This window comes from Mustela lutreola, chromosome 1 (genome assembly GCF_030435805.1).
Source record: "Mustela lutreola isolate mMusLut2 chromosome 1, mMusLut2.pri, whole genome shotgun sequence".
In the NCBI taxonomy this organism is placed as follows: domain Eukaryota; kingdom Metazoa; phylum Chordata; class Mammalia; order Carnivora; family Mustelidae; genus Mustela; species Mustela lutreola.
Window position 1 is genome coordinate 121,942,352 of NC_081290.1, and position 18,555 is coordinate 121,960,906.

General features: G+C 36.6%; 1 protein-coding gene across 1 annotated transcript in view; it reads right to left on the reverse strand.

Moving 5' to 3' along the window:
• The window catches only part of ARHGAP24 (Rho GTPase activating protein 24), a 421,803-nt gene extending 405,424 nt beyond the window's left edge, over positions 1 to 16,379 (reverse strand). Inside the window, exon 1 of the mRNA XM_059173409.1 lies at positions 16,182 to 16,379. Coding sequence (XP_059029392.1) covers positions 16,182 to 16,364 — 183 coding nt within the window. The 5' untranslated portion in view covers positions 16,365 to 16,379. The remainder of the gene's footprint in view (positions 1 to 16,181) is intronic.
• Positions 16,380 to 18,555: the final 2,176 nt, after the last annotated feature.

Consider the following 18,555-nt stretch of genomic DNA (forward strand, 5'->3'; position numbering starts at 1 on the left):
ACAAAGCCAAGAGAGATTATTTTCATGAATAACTACAAAAACTGAGGATGAGATGGAAGTACATGGGTTTTAGCAGGCCATGCATCCCATCTTGGATACACGTTCTTTGAGCATATCTCCCAACAACCAAGTATTGCCTACAGGAGGTCAACTCTCCTTCTTCTCCAAGAACTTCTCAAATTATGAGTTATTAACATAATTCTTAGAACCCTAAGTATGTCTCTAAATTGGTATCATTATTTCAAGAAGTACAGGTTTCTCTAGCAAGGATTTATAGAAGCTATGTATCCATTTGTTTTTTCTTTTTTTCCCCCCTCTCACATTTGACAAATATGTGTACTCAGAAACCTTTTGACATTAGTTTGGATCCTGCCCACCCCCTCAGAACATTTTTTTCCTTCCTGGCCTTCTTTTTATACAATTTGTTTCACTGTTCTGCCTGGTTTTGTCCATTGTTAGCCTTGGGCCATAGAATTTTTTAATCCTTATTAAATTCAGTCTCCCCATGTATAAAAGACTATGCATATAATATTGTGGAATTAATGAGATAATAATGTAAATAAAGTACTGAACATGACCATAACACATAACTATTTGTAATAAATGTTTACTCTCTTTTTGTCTTCCTAGAAATCCCCAATAGAGTGAAGAATTACCTCTTAAAGGGTATCTTCAATTTTTATTAGCTGAAACTTGTTTCAGTTGACATTCCAATAAAAATTTGTAATTGAGAAATGGCTTGAATAAATTACACTCTAAAATAAGTTTAACTAAATAAAATAAGTTTCTAGAATTCAGTAATATCGCTAATATACTTTGCAAGAAAAAATCTGAAATTTTCAGACAAAAATCAAACAGGAAACTAGACAACTATTGACTGTGTGGAATGCCACATAATGCAAGTCTCCATGGACAGCATCACACAATTCCTGTTTCTCAATCTAGAAACGAAAAGGAGAAAACAGGCCAGAAACAAAAGTATGATTTCAGGTAAGGTAGCTGATCAGAGACATATAAACTTAGGCAACAAATTTTGCTGCTAAAAATTATTTCTATGATCAAAACAAATTATGTGATTCAAAATAATTTAACTAAAATATGTTGAAAGTTTTAATTTAGACTATTAGCTGAGATCCATAAGTATTTTGAGATTTTTTATTTTTCCTAGTAATATTAAGATGTGTTATAAGAAATGAAAAATTAATATCTGATATTTACATTGACCTCATTGCAAAGGTTTTGGATAATGACAAAGAATTTTGCAGACTCTGCTTTGAAAAATGAATTAATTGATAGAATCTCAAGCAGTAAACAATAATCTAATGTAAAACATGCATAATTTATGCATGTTTAAAAAATTTAGCCAAGTTATCTATTTCATCAGTTCTACATCTCATAGTTGTAGAAGGAAAAGGGCATGAGATGGGGAAAATTCATTTCAATCTTTAAAACATTCTCAAGCATTTTTAAAAGTTAAAAAGGGAAACATATTTTAAATAAGCACTATCTTTTTATCATAACTGCATGTGAAATGAAGAAACTTTGAAGAGGCAGTTTTGAAAACACTGAGAATTTTAGATAAGTAATTATGTCACTATCTGTGCTGATGGACTAAAACTGCCTTCACTAAAGATCTTTGCCCCAAATACTCAAAATGCAGACTAACAGAACACTTAGATGTTGGCGAAATCTTTTTATAGTTCAAAAATGGAATTCTTGTTCATATTTCCCTTTATTCTATACTTTACTCTAAAGAAAAATTACCCATTTCCAAAATAATTGTATATTCTACAATGTATATTTTATAGGTAAATGTAATGATTTAGGAAATAATTAAAAGTATTAGCTTACTGGAAGAATCACGAGAGTCTACTTTTAAAAAACATTTGTGTTTTTAAGCAAAATTTCTAGGAACCTGACTCTGAAAGTGTCACCTGACTCTAGAAAGTGACTCTGAAACCATCAGTTCTATGCCTTCCTTTAACAAAGGAAGGATGCAGAGTAGTGATTAATTGAAGGTGACATACCTCACTAACGGACAAATGAAGTCCATGAACTTCAGGAGAGCCCTGAGGTTTCATAAAAGACAAAAATTGATGAGATGTATCTCATCATTTTCAAAGTATCTTTTGAAAATCCAGAGAAAATATAAGTATTGAGTCTAAGCATTTAAAACAAAACAAAACAAATAAACAAACAAACAAAAAAACCTAGGAAAAAGGTTCAACATAGATGCAGGAATGTGACCCTGGAAAGCTGTCTTAGTGCTAATGTTTCTTGCCTGCCTTCTCTGGAGGAGGTTCTGAACATTAAATACCAGAGTTAAGTTAGGGCTATGCTGGCTTAGTTAAATAATCAGTGCACACTGAAACCAAGGCCAGGACGTCTGTACATTCAGCCACATCCAGATCAGTGGGCTCACGTCTATAGATTCCATTCTTTATTCTAATAACCTCATTTCTCAAGATTGGCCACAAGGGAGGCCTGACAGAAGGTGTGCATCTATTTATCTGAAATATGGTTTTAACTCTAGTGAGGGATGCCATCTTATTTAAGCATTTGTGACTCTGTACTTAGAAAATATATGTAAGTAGGAATCCAGGCTCACAAAATTTAGCAAGGCTTATGCTAATACACTGAGTGGATTCTGTTAATCTCTTCTTTGACTTTGAAAAACAGGAACAATGAGTTATAAGAGAAAGATATTTTATCTTGTCAAAATATATGTAGTGTTGATCATGATAAATTTTTAGTAGTTCAGTATGTTGATATATTAAAAATTGTATTTGTCTAACTAGAGACATTAAAAAAGAAAAAGGAATAAAAGTCACCCAAATGGGAAAAGAAGAAGTAAAACATTCACTATATGGAGATAACATGATACTATATATAGAAAACTCTAAAGACACTGACAAAAAACTGTTAGAACTAATAAAAAATTCAGTAAAATTTCAGGATCCAAAATCAATATACAGAAATCTGTTGTGTTTCTATACACTAATAATGAAATATCAGAAAAAGGAATTAAGAAAATAATCCCATCAATACATGCACCTCTATGTTTACTGGAGCATTAATTAAAATAATCACATTACAGAAGCAGCTCAAATATCCATAGACTGATGAATAGACTGATGAATGGATAAAGAAGATATGGTATATATCTCTCTATATATAGATATATATACATATGTGTGTGTGTGTGTGCGCGCGCGCGTGCACACACACAATGGAATACTACACAGCCATCAAAAATAAAATCTTGCCATTTACAATGACGTGGAGGGAAGAGAGAATCTTGAACAGGCTCTATGCACAGCATGGAGCTGGAGGCAGGAGTTGATTTCATGACCTGAGATCATGACAGGAGCCCAAATTAAGCATTTGATACTTAACCAACAGAGCTACCCAGGCACCAGCTAAGTGCCTTTCTATTCTAACAGAATAAGAAAAAAAAACAACAGAATCCAACCCAATCAGATACTACTACTGTGGCTAGCACTATTACCTGTCTTCTTTTTGCCTAAGGAAAGAAGTATGGGAGGAAAGTCCTAAGCCTCTCAAGGCAAAAGAGAAGGAACTCCAGAAGAATCACTTGCCACTGGAGAGACTGTCAGGTTGTTCTTAATTCTGTAATGTGCTTGGGGTGTTTTGGACATATCCCTGAGTAAAGGGCAAAAGAACTGCAGGGCCGAGAAAATTTTATGACAATGTAGAGGAGCCTGGAGTGCTACATTTGTCCTATCAGCCACACCTGACTTTCCAGGAGATCAAGTTCAACCAGGGAAGGTGCGACACCTGGTAATGAAAGCCTGGCAGCAAGAAGCTGTGGGTGCTCTGCCTCCTCGGAGAGCTGAAGGGGAGAAAATGAGGACAAGATCGCAACTGCCGCATCTCCAAACTCCTGGGAGGCCAATATGGTTATAAAGAACCATGAATTCAGCCAGACAAACAAGAGAACCGCTGTAGTCTCCTACAGCGATAGGATCTTAGAGATGCTTTTGTCCTTGATCTCTTCTTCCCTCCCCTGTCAGTTCTCAATACGACAGGCCTCAAATTTGCAACAACATGGATGGAACTAGAGCGTATCATGCTTAGCGAAATAAGTCAAGCAGAGAAAGACAACTATCATATGATCTCCCTGATATGAGGAAGTGGTGATGCAACATGGAGGCTTAAGTGGGTAGAAGAAGAATAAATGAAACAAGATGGGATTGGGAGGGAGACAAACCATAAGTGACTCTTAATCTCACAAAACAAACTGAGGGTTGCCGAGGGGAGGGGGTTTGGGAGAAGGGGTTGGGATTATGGACATTGGGGAGGGCATGTGATTTGGTGAGTGCTGTGAAGTGTGTAAACCTGGTGATTCACAGACCTCCTGTACCCCTGGGGATAAAAATATATGTTTATAAAAAATAAAAAAATTATAAAAAAAAAAAAAAAGTAGAGTATCCAGTGCATGACTCTCTCAGACACAAACATACACACACACACACACACACACACACACACACACACACACATTCTCACTCTCTCTGTCTCTATCTCTGCTGCCTCTCTGTCTCTGTCTCTCCCTCCTCTCCCCCATCTTTAGTGGTGGAGAGAGAGGAGAAGAACATAGGCATACTGTGCTTCCTCCCTGCTTGAAATATTCCTCAGGACTGATAAGCGCTAAGATGGAGAGGAACATAGATGAAATTAAAAGTAAGCATGAGGCTTCTGTTTTAAATTACATTGAAATTTAATCATTAAAAATGACTGGCGTAGAAGGGGCTTGGATAACACAGTCAGTTAAGTGTCTGACTCTTGATTTCAGCTCAGGTCATGATTTCAGGGTTGTGAGATCAAGCCCCATGTGGACCTCCATGCTCAGTGGGGGGTCTGCTTAAGACTCTCACTCCATCTCCATCTGTCCCTCCCACCCAGTTTGCAATCTCTCTCTCATGTGCTCTCTCTCAGACAAATAAATTTTTTAAAAGATTTTATTTATTTCTTTGACACAGAGAGAGAGACAGTGAGAGAGGGAACACAAGCAGGGGGAGTGGGAGAGGGAGAAGCGGGCTTCCCACTGAGCAGGGAGCCAGATATGGGACTTGATCCCAGGGTCCTGGGACATGACCTGAGGCCAAGGCAGATGCTCAACCAACTGAGCCACCCAGGTGTCCCAATAAATCTTTTTTTTTTTTTTTAAATGACTGGCATAGTTTCTCAAAAGTTTAAACGTGGTTACCATATAAACCATCAATTTTACTCCTACATAAATAATCAAGAGAAATGAAAACATACATCCACGCAAAACCTTGTACATAAGTACTCATAGTGGCATTATTCATAATAGTCTCCAAGTGGAAACAACCCAAACGTCCATCAACGAAAAAATGATAAAGAAAATGTGACATATAGATATAATGGAATATTATTCAGCCATATAAAGAAATGAACTACTGATACATGCTAGACACAGGTCAATCTTGAAAAATATTATGCTAAGGGAAAGAAGTCAAAATTCAGAAAGTGAGAATACCAATACATGCCTCTGGCATTGCTTTCTCATAAAGACAGTCAAAATGTATTATAAAGAATAATTTATGTATTTTACAATTGATAAATATTCACTGAATGAACAAACATATGGTAATAGTGCTAGAAAATTAGAGATTAGCTGGAACTAGGCAAGACAATGGTAAAAAAGAAAGGACAGGAAGACTGAGTTCCTGAAAGAAACTTAAGAGAAAATAACTAGCAAATGGCTGTGAAATGCTCCATATATCAGGGGAGGAAAAAGTCACCTTTTAAAATACATTACTCTAAGCACTATAAATGTAAATGTTCAAACCACATTTTCACCTATTCATTTTTCCCCCAAATTCTCTTCTCCACTAATTGAGAGAGTGGAAATATGCCTAGGTTTATGCTAATGAGATAATCTATATACAGACTATCTGGTTCCATATATTGAATTGCATCCCAAATACAAAAGGCTTCAGTCAATATGATTAAATGTTAGAAGCAGAACTCAAGGGATTCAGTTCCAGTAATTCACTCTCCAACTGGGGTTGAGGAATAAGATAAGAAAACCAGGGCTGCTTCTCTCTGGGGTGGTCCAGTTCTCAAAGAAAATCCTTCAAGTCTCCTTTGCTATCATAATCATTTTGATAAGCTCTGAAGGAGCCCCCAAAGTAATTTAAACAAAGAGAAACGACATCCTACAGAGGTGAGCATTGTTTTTTGAGAATCTTTCCCTGTGAGTTCAGTGTTTTGACAGCACAGGTCACAAGTAAAAATAGTTATCTTCTGCTCTGAAGTTAGCATTACTTATATGAACTGACCATCTATTATTTTCTTCATTATTCAAGTAATAAAGTAAATATTATAGATACTGACAGGGTATCCTGATAGACAATGATGGAAAAAAAATGATGATGGTGATGATGATTCTAACAACAATACTTAATATTTAGTCAGGTCCTGTAAGTATTCTAGAAAAAAAGAGTATTCTAGAATCATTTCAGATATGCTAACAACTACCCTGTGATGTAGGTATTATCTATCACTTATAGTTAACTGATTAATAATTTAATGAAGTAAGTAAAAACAAATTTACCTAAGGCTTATAGCTAGTGATGGAGTCTGATCTGACCCCAGGCAGTCTGACTCGATAATCTACACAAAACAGCTGCCTTCAGCTGCTTTCTAGGGAAATGCCCATATTGTACAAAGTCAATTCTAGAGAAAATTACGAGGATGAAATCTCATAACTCTGTTCTCACTGGCTACCATGTCCCACCCATCAATCTCAAGGGTTTGTTTGTGGGTTTTTTTTTTTAAGATTTTATTTATTTATTCGAGAGAGAACAGGAGGGAGGAGCCAAGGGAGAGGTATAAACAGACTCCAGGCTGAGCATAGAGTCCACTGCAGGACTCAATCCCAGGACCCTGAGATCATGACCTGAGCCAAAATCAAGAGTCAGACACTTAACTGACTGTGGCACCCAGGTACCCCAACAATCTTTACGTTTGTCCAAGACACTACCTGCTGCTCTTCACCACAAGTGTCCCCTTCAGCAGCAACAGATTTTCTCAATCCTTCTGTCTACAGTCAAAAATGACCTGATGGGTATACACAATTCATGCTGAGGTAATAATGTATGACAGAAGGTCAAGTGCTTACCTGTAGTGTTTTACTTACCCATCATTTTTCTAGAGATTATGTCATAATACAAAATAGCCAATTACAGAAACCCCAGACAGAGTTGCAGAACTGTCAGAGGAAGACTTTTTGGTTAGGTGGTACTCTGGATTCCTTCACAATGAGCTACATCTAGAATGAGCCCTATGTTCACTCTTTAGCTCTAAATTCAATAAACCATGGAAGACAGGCACGTAAAAGCAGGGGAAACGGAAGATCTCAGGACAAAATCTATTAACACAGTGTCCTTAACACGGCTTGCTTGTCTGTATGTACCTCTCCAAATTGTATCTCTCATGACTTCTTGTCTGCTTTTCTCCCTTGCCCATAACATACTTCCCAACCATCTACCAAAGTGCCATGGCCTTCACCTTTTATTGTGCCATATATACCACCCCAACAGCTTGTAATAAAGCTGTATCATCTTTCAATTCTCAGTTCAACATACATTCTTTTGAAAACCTCTCCCTGAATCTTGAAGTGGTAATAGGTGTCCCTCCTATGACCTCCAAAAGTAAATAGTTATTATATTGTATAGTGACTGCAGTAATCTGTAATAGCCACTGGAATTTAGCCCTGAATTCATGATGCTTCATATTATTACATCACCTGTGGCAGGGACTGCTCTTTTTCAATACCCATGTTCTTCTCAGCTCCCAGCATAAAGCTGGGCTACAAGATCAGCCCCCTTTGCACCTGGGTTTGGTCATGTGACTCAGTTCTAGCTAATGGAATGTGAACAGAAGTTCACTCACTACACCTGGTCCAGCCCAACGTTCTATGCAATACTCCCTTTTATATCTGCCTTCTATTTGACAGGGAAAGGAATGACCTCATGGGGAATTTAGAAGCCAGAAGTTAAAATTATAAAATCTCTGGCAGCCTAGGTTTCTAAACACTTATTTGGAGCAGACCAAGAAGATCTCCTCCTCACTTACCTGGAATCTCTTTGGACTTTCTACCTGAGAAAGAAGCTGCTTCTTTTTAAAATTATTTTTTTGGAGGAGGAGAAGAAATATATTGGTTACAGAATTGGTTATATTACCTTTGTATTTCCTGGAAACTAGCATAACTAGAGGCACATTAGAAATGTATGTGATGATTTTTTTAAAAAATCAAGTAAATGAACAAGTAGAATAAGTATCTTAAATAAGATCTTTTTGTCATGCTAATATAAAAAGCTAACATGTATTTTATGCTTACTATGTGCTACCGCTTTCTAAGATCATTTACATAAATTAGTTAATTCAATCCTCTTAACAATATTATGACATAGGTACTATTATCATCTCATTGCACAGATTAGTAAATTGAAGCTTAAACCAGATTACTCACTACTCAGTGTATCATAATTAATATCTGGCTGAGTCAAGATTCAATTCCAAAAAACCTGACTCAAAGTCTATATTCTTAACCACTCTGAAATAGCTGCATAGAAGTAAACAATTAAAAAAAAAACTTCAATGAAAAACAGAATAAAATAATATTTTGTATTAATAACATCATCTCTTGATATAATCATTTCTAGGAATGAGCTAAGATTTCCCATAAAATTTATGGTGACACACAACACCATCTTATAGATCTTTTTAAATACCAAGAGATTCAGTTGCTATATAGAGGGTCAGTTTGTGATTTTAAGGGTGAAATCCAAGTTTCAAGGTTCCTAATATTACCTTAAACACTTAATTAGGGTTTTGTCTTCTTCTTGCTCATATATTTTATTTATTTATTTATTTATTTATTTATTCATTTTTATTGTGTTATGTTAGTCGCCATACAGTGCATTATTAGTTTTTGATGTAGTGTTCCATGATTCACTGTTTGCATATAACACCCAGGGCTCCATGCAATCCATGCCCTGCTTAATACCCATCACTGGGCTAACCCATCTCCCCACCCCTCCCTTCTAAAACTTTCTGTTTCCCAGAGTCCATAGTTTCTCATGGTTCTTCTCCCACTCTGATTTCTCCCCCTCTATCTTTCCCTTCTCCTAATGTCCTCCATGCTATTTCTTATGCTGCGCAAATAAGTGAAACCATTCGATAATTGACTTTCTCTGTTTGACTTATTTCACTTAGCATAATCTCCACTCCCAACCAAGTGCCTTAGAGATTTCTTGATTTCATTAACTCACAAGTTTCATTAAATATGTAAAATCAGAGCTTACTCTTAAATCAGTAATCAATTCTTGCACCGTTAGAGGTCAACCCTCAGACTATAATTCACTCAAAATCACTTTATTCTCTATAAGTTAAGAAAATTCAGTGTTTATATAATGTCATCTTCATCATGTCCAGAAAAGAACCCTCTCCACACAATCAGATCAATGTCTGTTCTAGACAATCTAGACTAGATTAATTGGGTTGGTGTCTGTTTGGATCTTAGTCATTTCATCAGGAGTTTCTCAGGCTGGCTTCTAAAAATTACTGCTTGGGATGCCTGGGTGGCTCAGTTGATTAAGTGTCTGCCTTTGGCTCAGGTCATGATCTCAGGGTCCTGGGACTGAGCCCCATGTTGGACTTCTTGCTCAGCGGGAGTTTGTTTCTCCCTCTATCCCCTGCTCATGTTCTCTCTTTCTCTCTCAAATAAATAAAGTCTTAAAAAAAAAAAAAAAAAAAAAAAAGCAGCTGTGCCATTAAAAAAAAAAAAAAAAATCACTGCTTAACAAATTCTAATACCCCAGGTATGTCAAAAATACTCACAAGTATCACCAAACTAGAACCTTAGCTATTATTCAGGGAATGATATACTTTATGATGGAAGTAAAACAGATGGTTTCAAAAAAGCACTAGAATTCATCACTGGATTCATTTTCAAAATCTACACAACTGCCTTATATTTAGAATAAATACAACGATGATACTTTATCTCTGACTCAGCTGCTGCCCTCATGCTACAATATCTGTAATTAAGGTCACAGTCTTTTGTCATTATCATTAGTGAAAGATGGTCAAACAGATACTGTTGCCAAACTTGTTGTAAATCTGTTTTTAAACCGTTTTAAATAGTTATTCAAAGGAGTTAGGGGTGTTCAGGGTTGATGGAAGAAATTTTCTTTTTCTCAGATTCTCCACACAGTATAGTTTTAACTTTTTTTCATATACAAGTGGGAATTAATTTCAAAGATAAAAGAAGAAAAAATATAACCTAAAAACTGGAAAACTAAAGTACTTATAAAATGTTATAATAACTATGGGTATATTAATTCATTCTTTAAAATTGGCTACACACAATATTTTTCTGTGTTTTATTGTTGTTTTTATTTGAAAACAACCAAAATCAACTTTATTTTTTAGGAATACCATTTTTTTCAAGTAATCTCTACACTCAATGTGGGACCCAATGTGTGACCTCAGGACCAACTGAGACAGCTAGGCACATCTTAACTTTATTTTTAAAATCTGTTCTGAGTAAAATCAGTATCTGTATGAGTGCAATACTGTAGAAAACGATTTGAAGAGAAAGCTTTGCCCTAAATGGACTAACATTTCTCCCATTTTAAAAATTATAGGATACAAAGAACTTTAGTTTGATTTATTTTAAACATGAAATAGTTCTATTTTGAGGTATACCTCTAATGTATTGCCTGAGGACCCTGATCAGGGGGTGGGAAGTCTTGTTTACAAATCAGGCACTGTCTCCAGAGAGAGGAGAATTTATAGGTATTTTGCCTTTTGCTCAAAAAGAAAATACAAGAAAAGTTACAGTGAGACTTTCTATGTTTTCAAACTTGTGCAGGTCGTAGAACATTTAGAAGGCAAGGTGCAATTTGAATAAAAATGTAAGACACCAATAGTGGGTTCAAATAATTAAGTATATAATGCACTAAATCAGATATATTAAGTCCTAGTAGGGATGAAAGGTGAAGGTGTAGATAAAAGAAAAACCTAATTGAAAAAATTATATTCATTAACAGAGGTTTGCAACATATTAGATATTATGGACTGAAGTGTCCCCCCTCAAATTCACATATTGAAGTCCTACCCCTTACCTCCATGTAATTATATTTGGAGATGATTAAAGTTAAATGAGGTTATAAGGGAAGGGCCAGGATCCAATAAGTCTCTCATCCTTAGAAGAGGAGAAGAGATACCAGAGCTCTCTTACACTCCTATACACAAGGCAATGTCCTATGAGAGGACATACAGGGAAAGCAGCTATCTAAAAGCCAGGAAGAGAGGCTCCACCAAAGACCAAACTTGGTCTTGGTCTTCCAGCCTCCAGAACTATGAGAAAATAAGTTTCTGTTCTTGAAGCCACCTTTTTGTTATGGCCATCTGCGCAAACTAATACATTTTTAAACATGGCTGCCATTATTCTTTTCTAACAAGTTAATGGAGCTTTGCAACTTGAGTAGCATAGGAGTCCTGGATATAGCTTCCCATCACATAACAAAGAATAGTTGTCTTTGTACAACATATGCACCCCTTGTTGTTGTGGCCCCACCTATCACTCAAACCCCATTTCTTGTCATTTCTCCACTCTCACAAAATGAAGCTATCTATTGAGGTGTATTTTACAACTCTATGTCTTTCCTCTGCTCTGAATTCTTTTCTCAGTTTAACTACCTGGAGCACTCCCCCAACCTTCAGCACCCCAGGTAACATTCACCTCTTGCTTTGTGTCTCCTTCCTCAACCCCCCTTCACAGAATCCTCACTCACTGTTTGACATTAATTGTATCATTAAGAGCATCCAGTGCTTACATGATTATCTGTCCCCATCAGAATTTTGCTTACCTGTGTCTCCCAACAGATGTGTGTTTTTTAAAAACAAGGATAATATGGAGTTTGACTCTATTGAGTTGAGGGGAAGCTCTGTAAAAGTTTCACTAAGATAAATTGAAACCCTTTTTCTAGGGGAGGAGAAACACACATTTCAAGGGTGTTAATACTCTCCTTTTATAAATGCCTTCCAAGAGAGAGAAAAACAAATCCAGATTATGTTTATTGAAAACTTTTAGTTGGTTAGGAATACTTAAAAGGGTGAATTTTTTCATTAGTTAAGTTCCTTCCAGTAATAATGAAATAACCCTCATCAAAATATATTCAAGCCAAGGGCATTCTTATGCTTGAAAGCACCAATATTGAAAATAAACAAGCAAGAAGGAGTTCTGATGGAAAGAAAATCTAAAGAAAAGCTAAGAATTTGTGAGCAGGCAAAAAGTGAAACTGAGGGAAGACTGGATCAAGAACAAGGAAATCTGGCTTTTAGTTCCTCACCTGCCGGTCATTAACATTATCCCATGGCCAATACACCACACACATACACACTCCTGCACGTACACACACACACACACACACACACACACACAATCCATCTGTAAAAGGAAGGGATTTATAACAACTAAATTCTTTCCAGTTTTAACATTTTTCAAGATGTTCAATTGCTCTTCACTGAGGTGATTCTTTAAAAGAGATTTACTTGGGGCGCCTGGGTCGCTCAGTGGGGTAAAGCCTCTGCCTTCGGCTCAGGTCATGATCCCAGGGTCCTGGGATCAAGCCCCACATGGAGCTTTCTGCTCAGTGGGGAGCCTGCTTCCTCCTCTCTCTCTCTGCCTGCCTCTCTGCCTATTTGTGATCTGTCAAATAAATAAATAAAATGTAAAAAATAAATAAATAAAAGCGATTTACTTAATGTGATTTAAACTTTGTTATCATGAATTAATTATAATTTGATATATTAAGTTATGTTGAGGTTATATGAGGTTGAGAATAGTCAATACTACTCACAGCACCTGGTAATAACTCTGCCCTTCATGGCCACAGATACTCTTCATTGATTTACTCACTATCTCATTCAAAAATATGCTTCAGAACTTACAATGTGCCAGGCATCTACCTTCACTTTAAAAAATTACTTTTTTTCTTTTCTTTCTTTCTTTTTTTTAAATGTAGGCTCACACAACACAGGACTTGAACACACGATCCTGAGATCAAGGCCTGAGCTGAGATCAAAAGCTGGATTCTCACCTGACTGAGCTACCCAGACACCCTTACTTTTAAGTAAGGAATTGGCCATTCACAAGCAAATTGATGGTCCTTAAAAATACTAAGTGCCCTCTACTACAGAAATTGTCAGTTTTTATCTGATTCTTTGTGCATGTATTTGAACACTAGTGTAAACGATTAAAAGACATAGTGTCAAAATTCCTAGTTCTTGAACTGCTATGAAAGACGATAAACAAAAATAATAATTCAAATTTATTCACCCCCATTTGGCGGGGGCAGAGTGAAAGGGAGAGAGAGAATCTTAAGCAGATTTCATACCCAGCACACAGCCTGTCACAGGGTTCAATCTCACAAGGCTGAGATCATGACTTGAGCATAAATCAAGAGCCTGACGCTTAACCAGGCGTGCTGCTGAGCCATGCAGGCGCCCCTCCCCTAAATTTTGACTTAATATCATTTTATTAACAAATGATATTTGGGAAGAAAAATTAAGAAGCTTTTTTTGGGGAAATAGCCTATCTCTGGTTTGTATAAAAATGAGTACTTTCTCATCAATTTAAACTTTATTTTGTTAATTTTAGTTAGTACAAGTTTGAAACAATAGTAACATAATGATATCAAAATACAACTTATCTTAGAAATATTACCAACTAAAGTGATTTTTATTTTGAGGAAATTTTCATTTGAATTAACGAGAATTTTTGCATTTCCTTATTTATATTTCCAATTTGTTAGCAAAATAATTACATTGCCCTGAAGACCATCCTTAACTCTGTAGGCCTTCTGAGAAACTACGCAGAGAAATTAAAATAACAGCCAAGGTTGATAAAATCCTCTTTGAGCAGCTTAGGTCAGAGTTCCTCAAACTGGGGTTCATATGCATATTCTCTGACATCTGCAAATTCTCTGATTTTAGAAACATTGAGCTTGGGCCTAATCCAAGCTATCCCACAGTCATTACTAGAAGATACACTAAACTCATCAAAGAGTCAGAGCATTTATTGATCTTCTTTCGTATCTTCACTCACTCAGCTCCTGAATCCCCTGCTCTCCTTATCCCCCATTTAGGTCCTTGGTCCTACCTAATTAATCATTCAAATGGTATCCATTGTGGCCAGACTGTATCAGAATAAGACTCCCTGGGGGGCACCTGGGTGGCTCAGTGGGTTAAAGCCTCTGCCTTCAGCTCAAGTCATGATCTCAGGTTCCTGGGATTGAGCCCCGCATCAGGCTCTCTGCTTGGCAGGAAGCCTGCTTCCCCCCCTTCTCTCTCTCTGCCTGCCTCTCTGCCTACTTGTGATCTCTCTCTCTGTGTCAAATAAATAAATAAAATCTTAAAAAAAAAAAAAAAAAAGAATAAGACTCCCTGGGATAAAACATTGGATCTTACTCATAATTCCATTTTATTCCATGTGTTTCTCCATATCAAAGTCCCCATATTGGATCCTCCATATTCTGTTTTCTCACATCAACCTGATCCCTTTCTGAGTTTAATAAACACGATTTTATATTCAAGATGATACCATAATGTAATTTATAGTATAAAAAAATCTATAGTATAAAAAAAGGTACAATGAGAAAAGAACCCTAGAGTGTAGGACAAAAGAAAAAAGACTACAGCTTTGCTTCTAATGCCCATACAATCTTGGTCACATTGCTTCATATCACTAAGCCACAATTTCTTCATCTGTAATGGTTAATCTCCACATTCCCCACTGGTTTTCTACAAGGAATGCAAGAACTGGTATGGAAATGCACCATAACTGTCATGATATTTTTACTAATTCTTCTTATGGGATATTCTTATTAATTTATTTATGAGGTCTTTGGCTAAGGATTTGGACTTACCTGGAGGCAAATCATGGCACCACTGTCTAATTTGGAGTAATGCATATTATTCTTAAACCTTGGTTTCTTCATGCATAAATGGGGATAATCCTATCTCATAAGATTATTTTAAGCAGTTCGTAATATAATGTACATAAGTTTGTAATCTAATGCCTGGCCCTGGTAAATAAATGCTTAAAAAATATTTCAAAAAAATCAAAAATATTTATAGAATGTGCATTTGTTGCTATTTTATAATTCAGCTGGACAAATGAGAATTTTGTAAAATTATGTCTGAAAATGTAAAATACTAAAACAAAGCCCTGATCCAAATTCCTAATTAAGTTCTTGAACTTTAACACAAGGGAAATAGCCTCAAAAACATACTGTTGGGGATGTCTATATCATTTGATCTATAATGTTTCTTCTTTCATTTATATATCCTATAGCTCTAGATGAAGGGAAAACACACTGGGGATACCTCAGGGAGGCACCTCCCTCCACCAACTGATGATCCCAGCTAGGAAAGATGGTTGTGGCTACAGAAAAAGCTAGAGTTTTGAGTTTTTTCTTTCTTTTTGTTTTTTCCTCTTTCTCATTGCAGCCTAGAGATTTGTGGCTGAGAAAATGTTAAGTGAATAAGCAAATACAAGACTGCTAAGGAACCACAAAGGACACAACAACGATCCCCAGAAGAGTGTATTATGTATGCTGATTGGATATATCAATGTTGTTCCATTTAGCACCATATCTATATTTTACATGAGTTAAGGTGGAAAGAAGCCCCCTGGGAACTGATGCTGAAGGTATCTCAAAAATTACTGAAAGTTGTGTTTCTAGTTTTCCTTCAAATCTATGCTGGTAACTGACTTGTGAGAAAAGGAAAGATGTTTTGGCTACAATATATAGCTTCTAGCAGATGTCCATTAAAATTTCTCATAAACTAAGTGTGCCTGAGGGACTCAGACGTCCTGTTCCCAGCTTAGTAAAAGTCAAAATTAATATTAGACAAGTATGCTTTGCCTCTTGGCCTCAATTAGCAAATCCATCATCTTGAACCAAAGTAAACAATGAGAAAAAGTGTGAAAGATGCCAATGAACTGAAGGAGACCAGGGAAATTAGGTTGACCTCAGACTCCATCAATTTCTAGCAAACCCCTCTACCTCTTGGCTTGTTTATGACCACAGGGCTTTTTATTTTTTCTTACTTACCAAGGGCTTCGTTTCATCTTCATCTTTGAAATAATAGAGCTGGTCTCCCTTGAGCACAAACCAGCGGGTATGCCAAGTCTTGACAAAGCCTCCTTGCTTCCTCAGCCACCCACACTTCATGGCATTGTTTCGCCCTTGGCCTTGCTGGGGGTTCTCGGTGGAGTCATTGTTTTCCTCCATCATCAAGCTGGTGAACTTTCCTAGTTAGCAAGTAAGAAGAAAAAAAAAAGAAAGAATAAGGTACTCTGACATATTCAATTCCCGCCTAAATCACTTCTGTCCCTTAAAGAAACCAGGAAGAGGGGAAAACATGTAAAACATGTATCAACATACTTGCCAAATTTCTAGAGGCAAACCAGACCTGACAACAATACTTACGGAAGGTTTGTTGTATCTTCCTTTAACAAGCCAGTCACCTGGGTGATAATATCCCTTTCTTCCTAAGTAGAACTAAAGAATGGGAAAGTTCTAAAGGTAATGTGTTAAGAAGCAATTTTTAGAAATAAACTCACATACCAACAAAAACATAATTTTGCGATAATGGGCCTCTGTGTCTGGCATGCACTGACTGGGTCCTGCATGTGCAGGCCTGTGATTATCTGAGCAAACACTAGCCTGACACATGTTAAAGTTTAAAGGGACTATTTTTAAAACCTCAATGGAAGACATTTGTTCTACATATGTGAAAAGTTCTCAAAATGTATCTGGTCCCCATTCGCCAACAGTATCCCCATGAGAATTTCTTTGGCTGGTCAGGAATTAGTGCAGCTGAAAAAGTCTAGAAAAAAAAAAAAAAGAAGAAGAAAGAAACAAAAACAAAAACAAAAACCTGTTTCGGCAGTTGAGTTTCCTTCAGCTCCAGGAGTGAGTGGTGCACTCCAGCTGCACAAGGAAGAACATTTCAAGGTTATGTGTGAAGGAGTGTAAGGTCACACACACTATACATAGCAAGGAAATGAGTTTATCATGGAGAGACTATTAATCGACAGGTAAGAGGTAAAACTGCCACAGGAACAACACAGGAGGTGGCTTTCCTAGAGAGCCGGGCACCCTTGGTTAAAATAAAAGATATTTTCCTGTCCCAAAGGCTTCCTGAAAATGCTTGCTAATGTTTGTTTGTAAGTGAAAAGTTCAGTTTTTACCCTGTGTCTTTGAGGAGGATATAAGAATACAGAGTAATTCATAAAACAGAGAATATTCCTGAGCTCTTTTTTTTTTTTTTTTTTTTGCTTGATTTCAGGAAACAAACTGTCCTTCTGTCTAGTCTTTATTTTCACCACTAACTTTTCACTCGATTTGTATATACACAATCCTACTTGTAAATTCCACGCAATTTCCACTGTCAACCTTCGTTCTTTTACGTTACTTCCTTAAAAGTACAGGGTCAGACCCTCCACAGTTGGCCTCTAATTTCTTTGAATTTTGTCCTGCCATTCCATTTGCAGGGATGAAGCAGCACTCTGGTTCTAATTCTTCTTATTTGGATCATTTCCACCATCTCAGTGGTATTGCGTCTTCTATGAGCATGCCTCACAATCTATCTCCATCCCTGTTTTCAAGCTTCAAGTGGGTGGATTGACAACCGTCCATCCCATTCAGTATCCTCTTTTCCCTTTCTTGTACCGAAATATTCTCCTAATAAACAGGCCCTTACCTCCATAAAACATCTCAAAACTTCCTTCGCTGTACAGGGCATTCCCAGGAGAGAAGCCAGGGAGCACAGGAAACATTCTCCCCATCGTGTGTGTGCACGCATGTGTGCAGACTGGTTCATGCCTGATGCTTCCAGTTTGGTATGCCCTTAGGGCAGGAATTTTCAACTTTCTTCTTTCATAGTACTTCACCGGATATAAAGAGCCAAGTAGACCTCATTCTAAATGAACAATAAATGCTTTAACATAATTTAGATAATAACTATGCTTATTTAGAACACTCTAAATCACCTTTTTTTGGCTTCCTGGTATTTAAATTACTCAAATGTATACAACTGGCTATTTCATCATTACCTATGTATTCTTTGACCAAATATCCTAACCTATAAAACTGATTAAGACAAACATTCCAACATATGCACACACAGGTAGACATACACAAAAATCTCTAATGCATTCTACAATAAATTCCTTCTTTGGGCTCTTCTTTCCCCCCCCTTCCCTCTCATACTCATGTTTTATATTAAATTGGAAAAATTCCCTCTAAAATACTCCAAGGAAATGGGAAACCCACCATCAATAATATAAAAAAATACAAGTGTCTCATCTTGCCTTTGTCTACTATTAATACCTTAGTAAAAAATGTATGCAATTAGAACATGATTCATGATTTTCCTTGCCTACATCTTCTATAAGTACAGTGAAATCAACAATAAGTATAA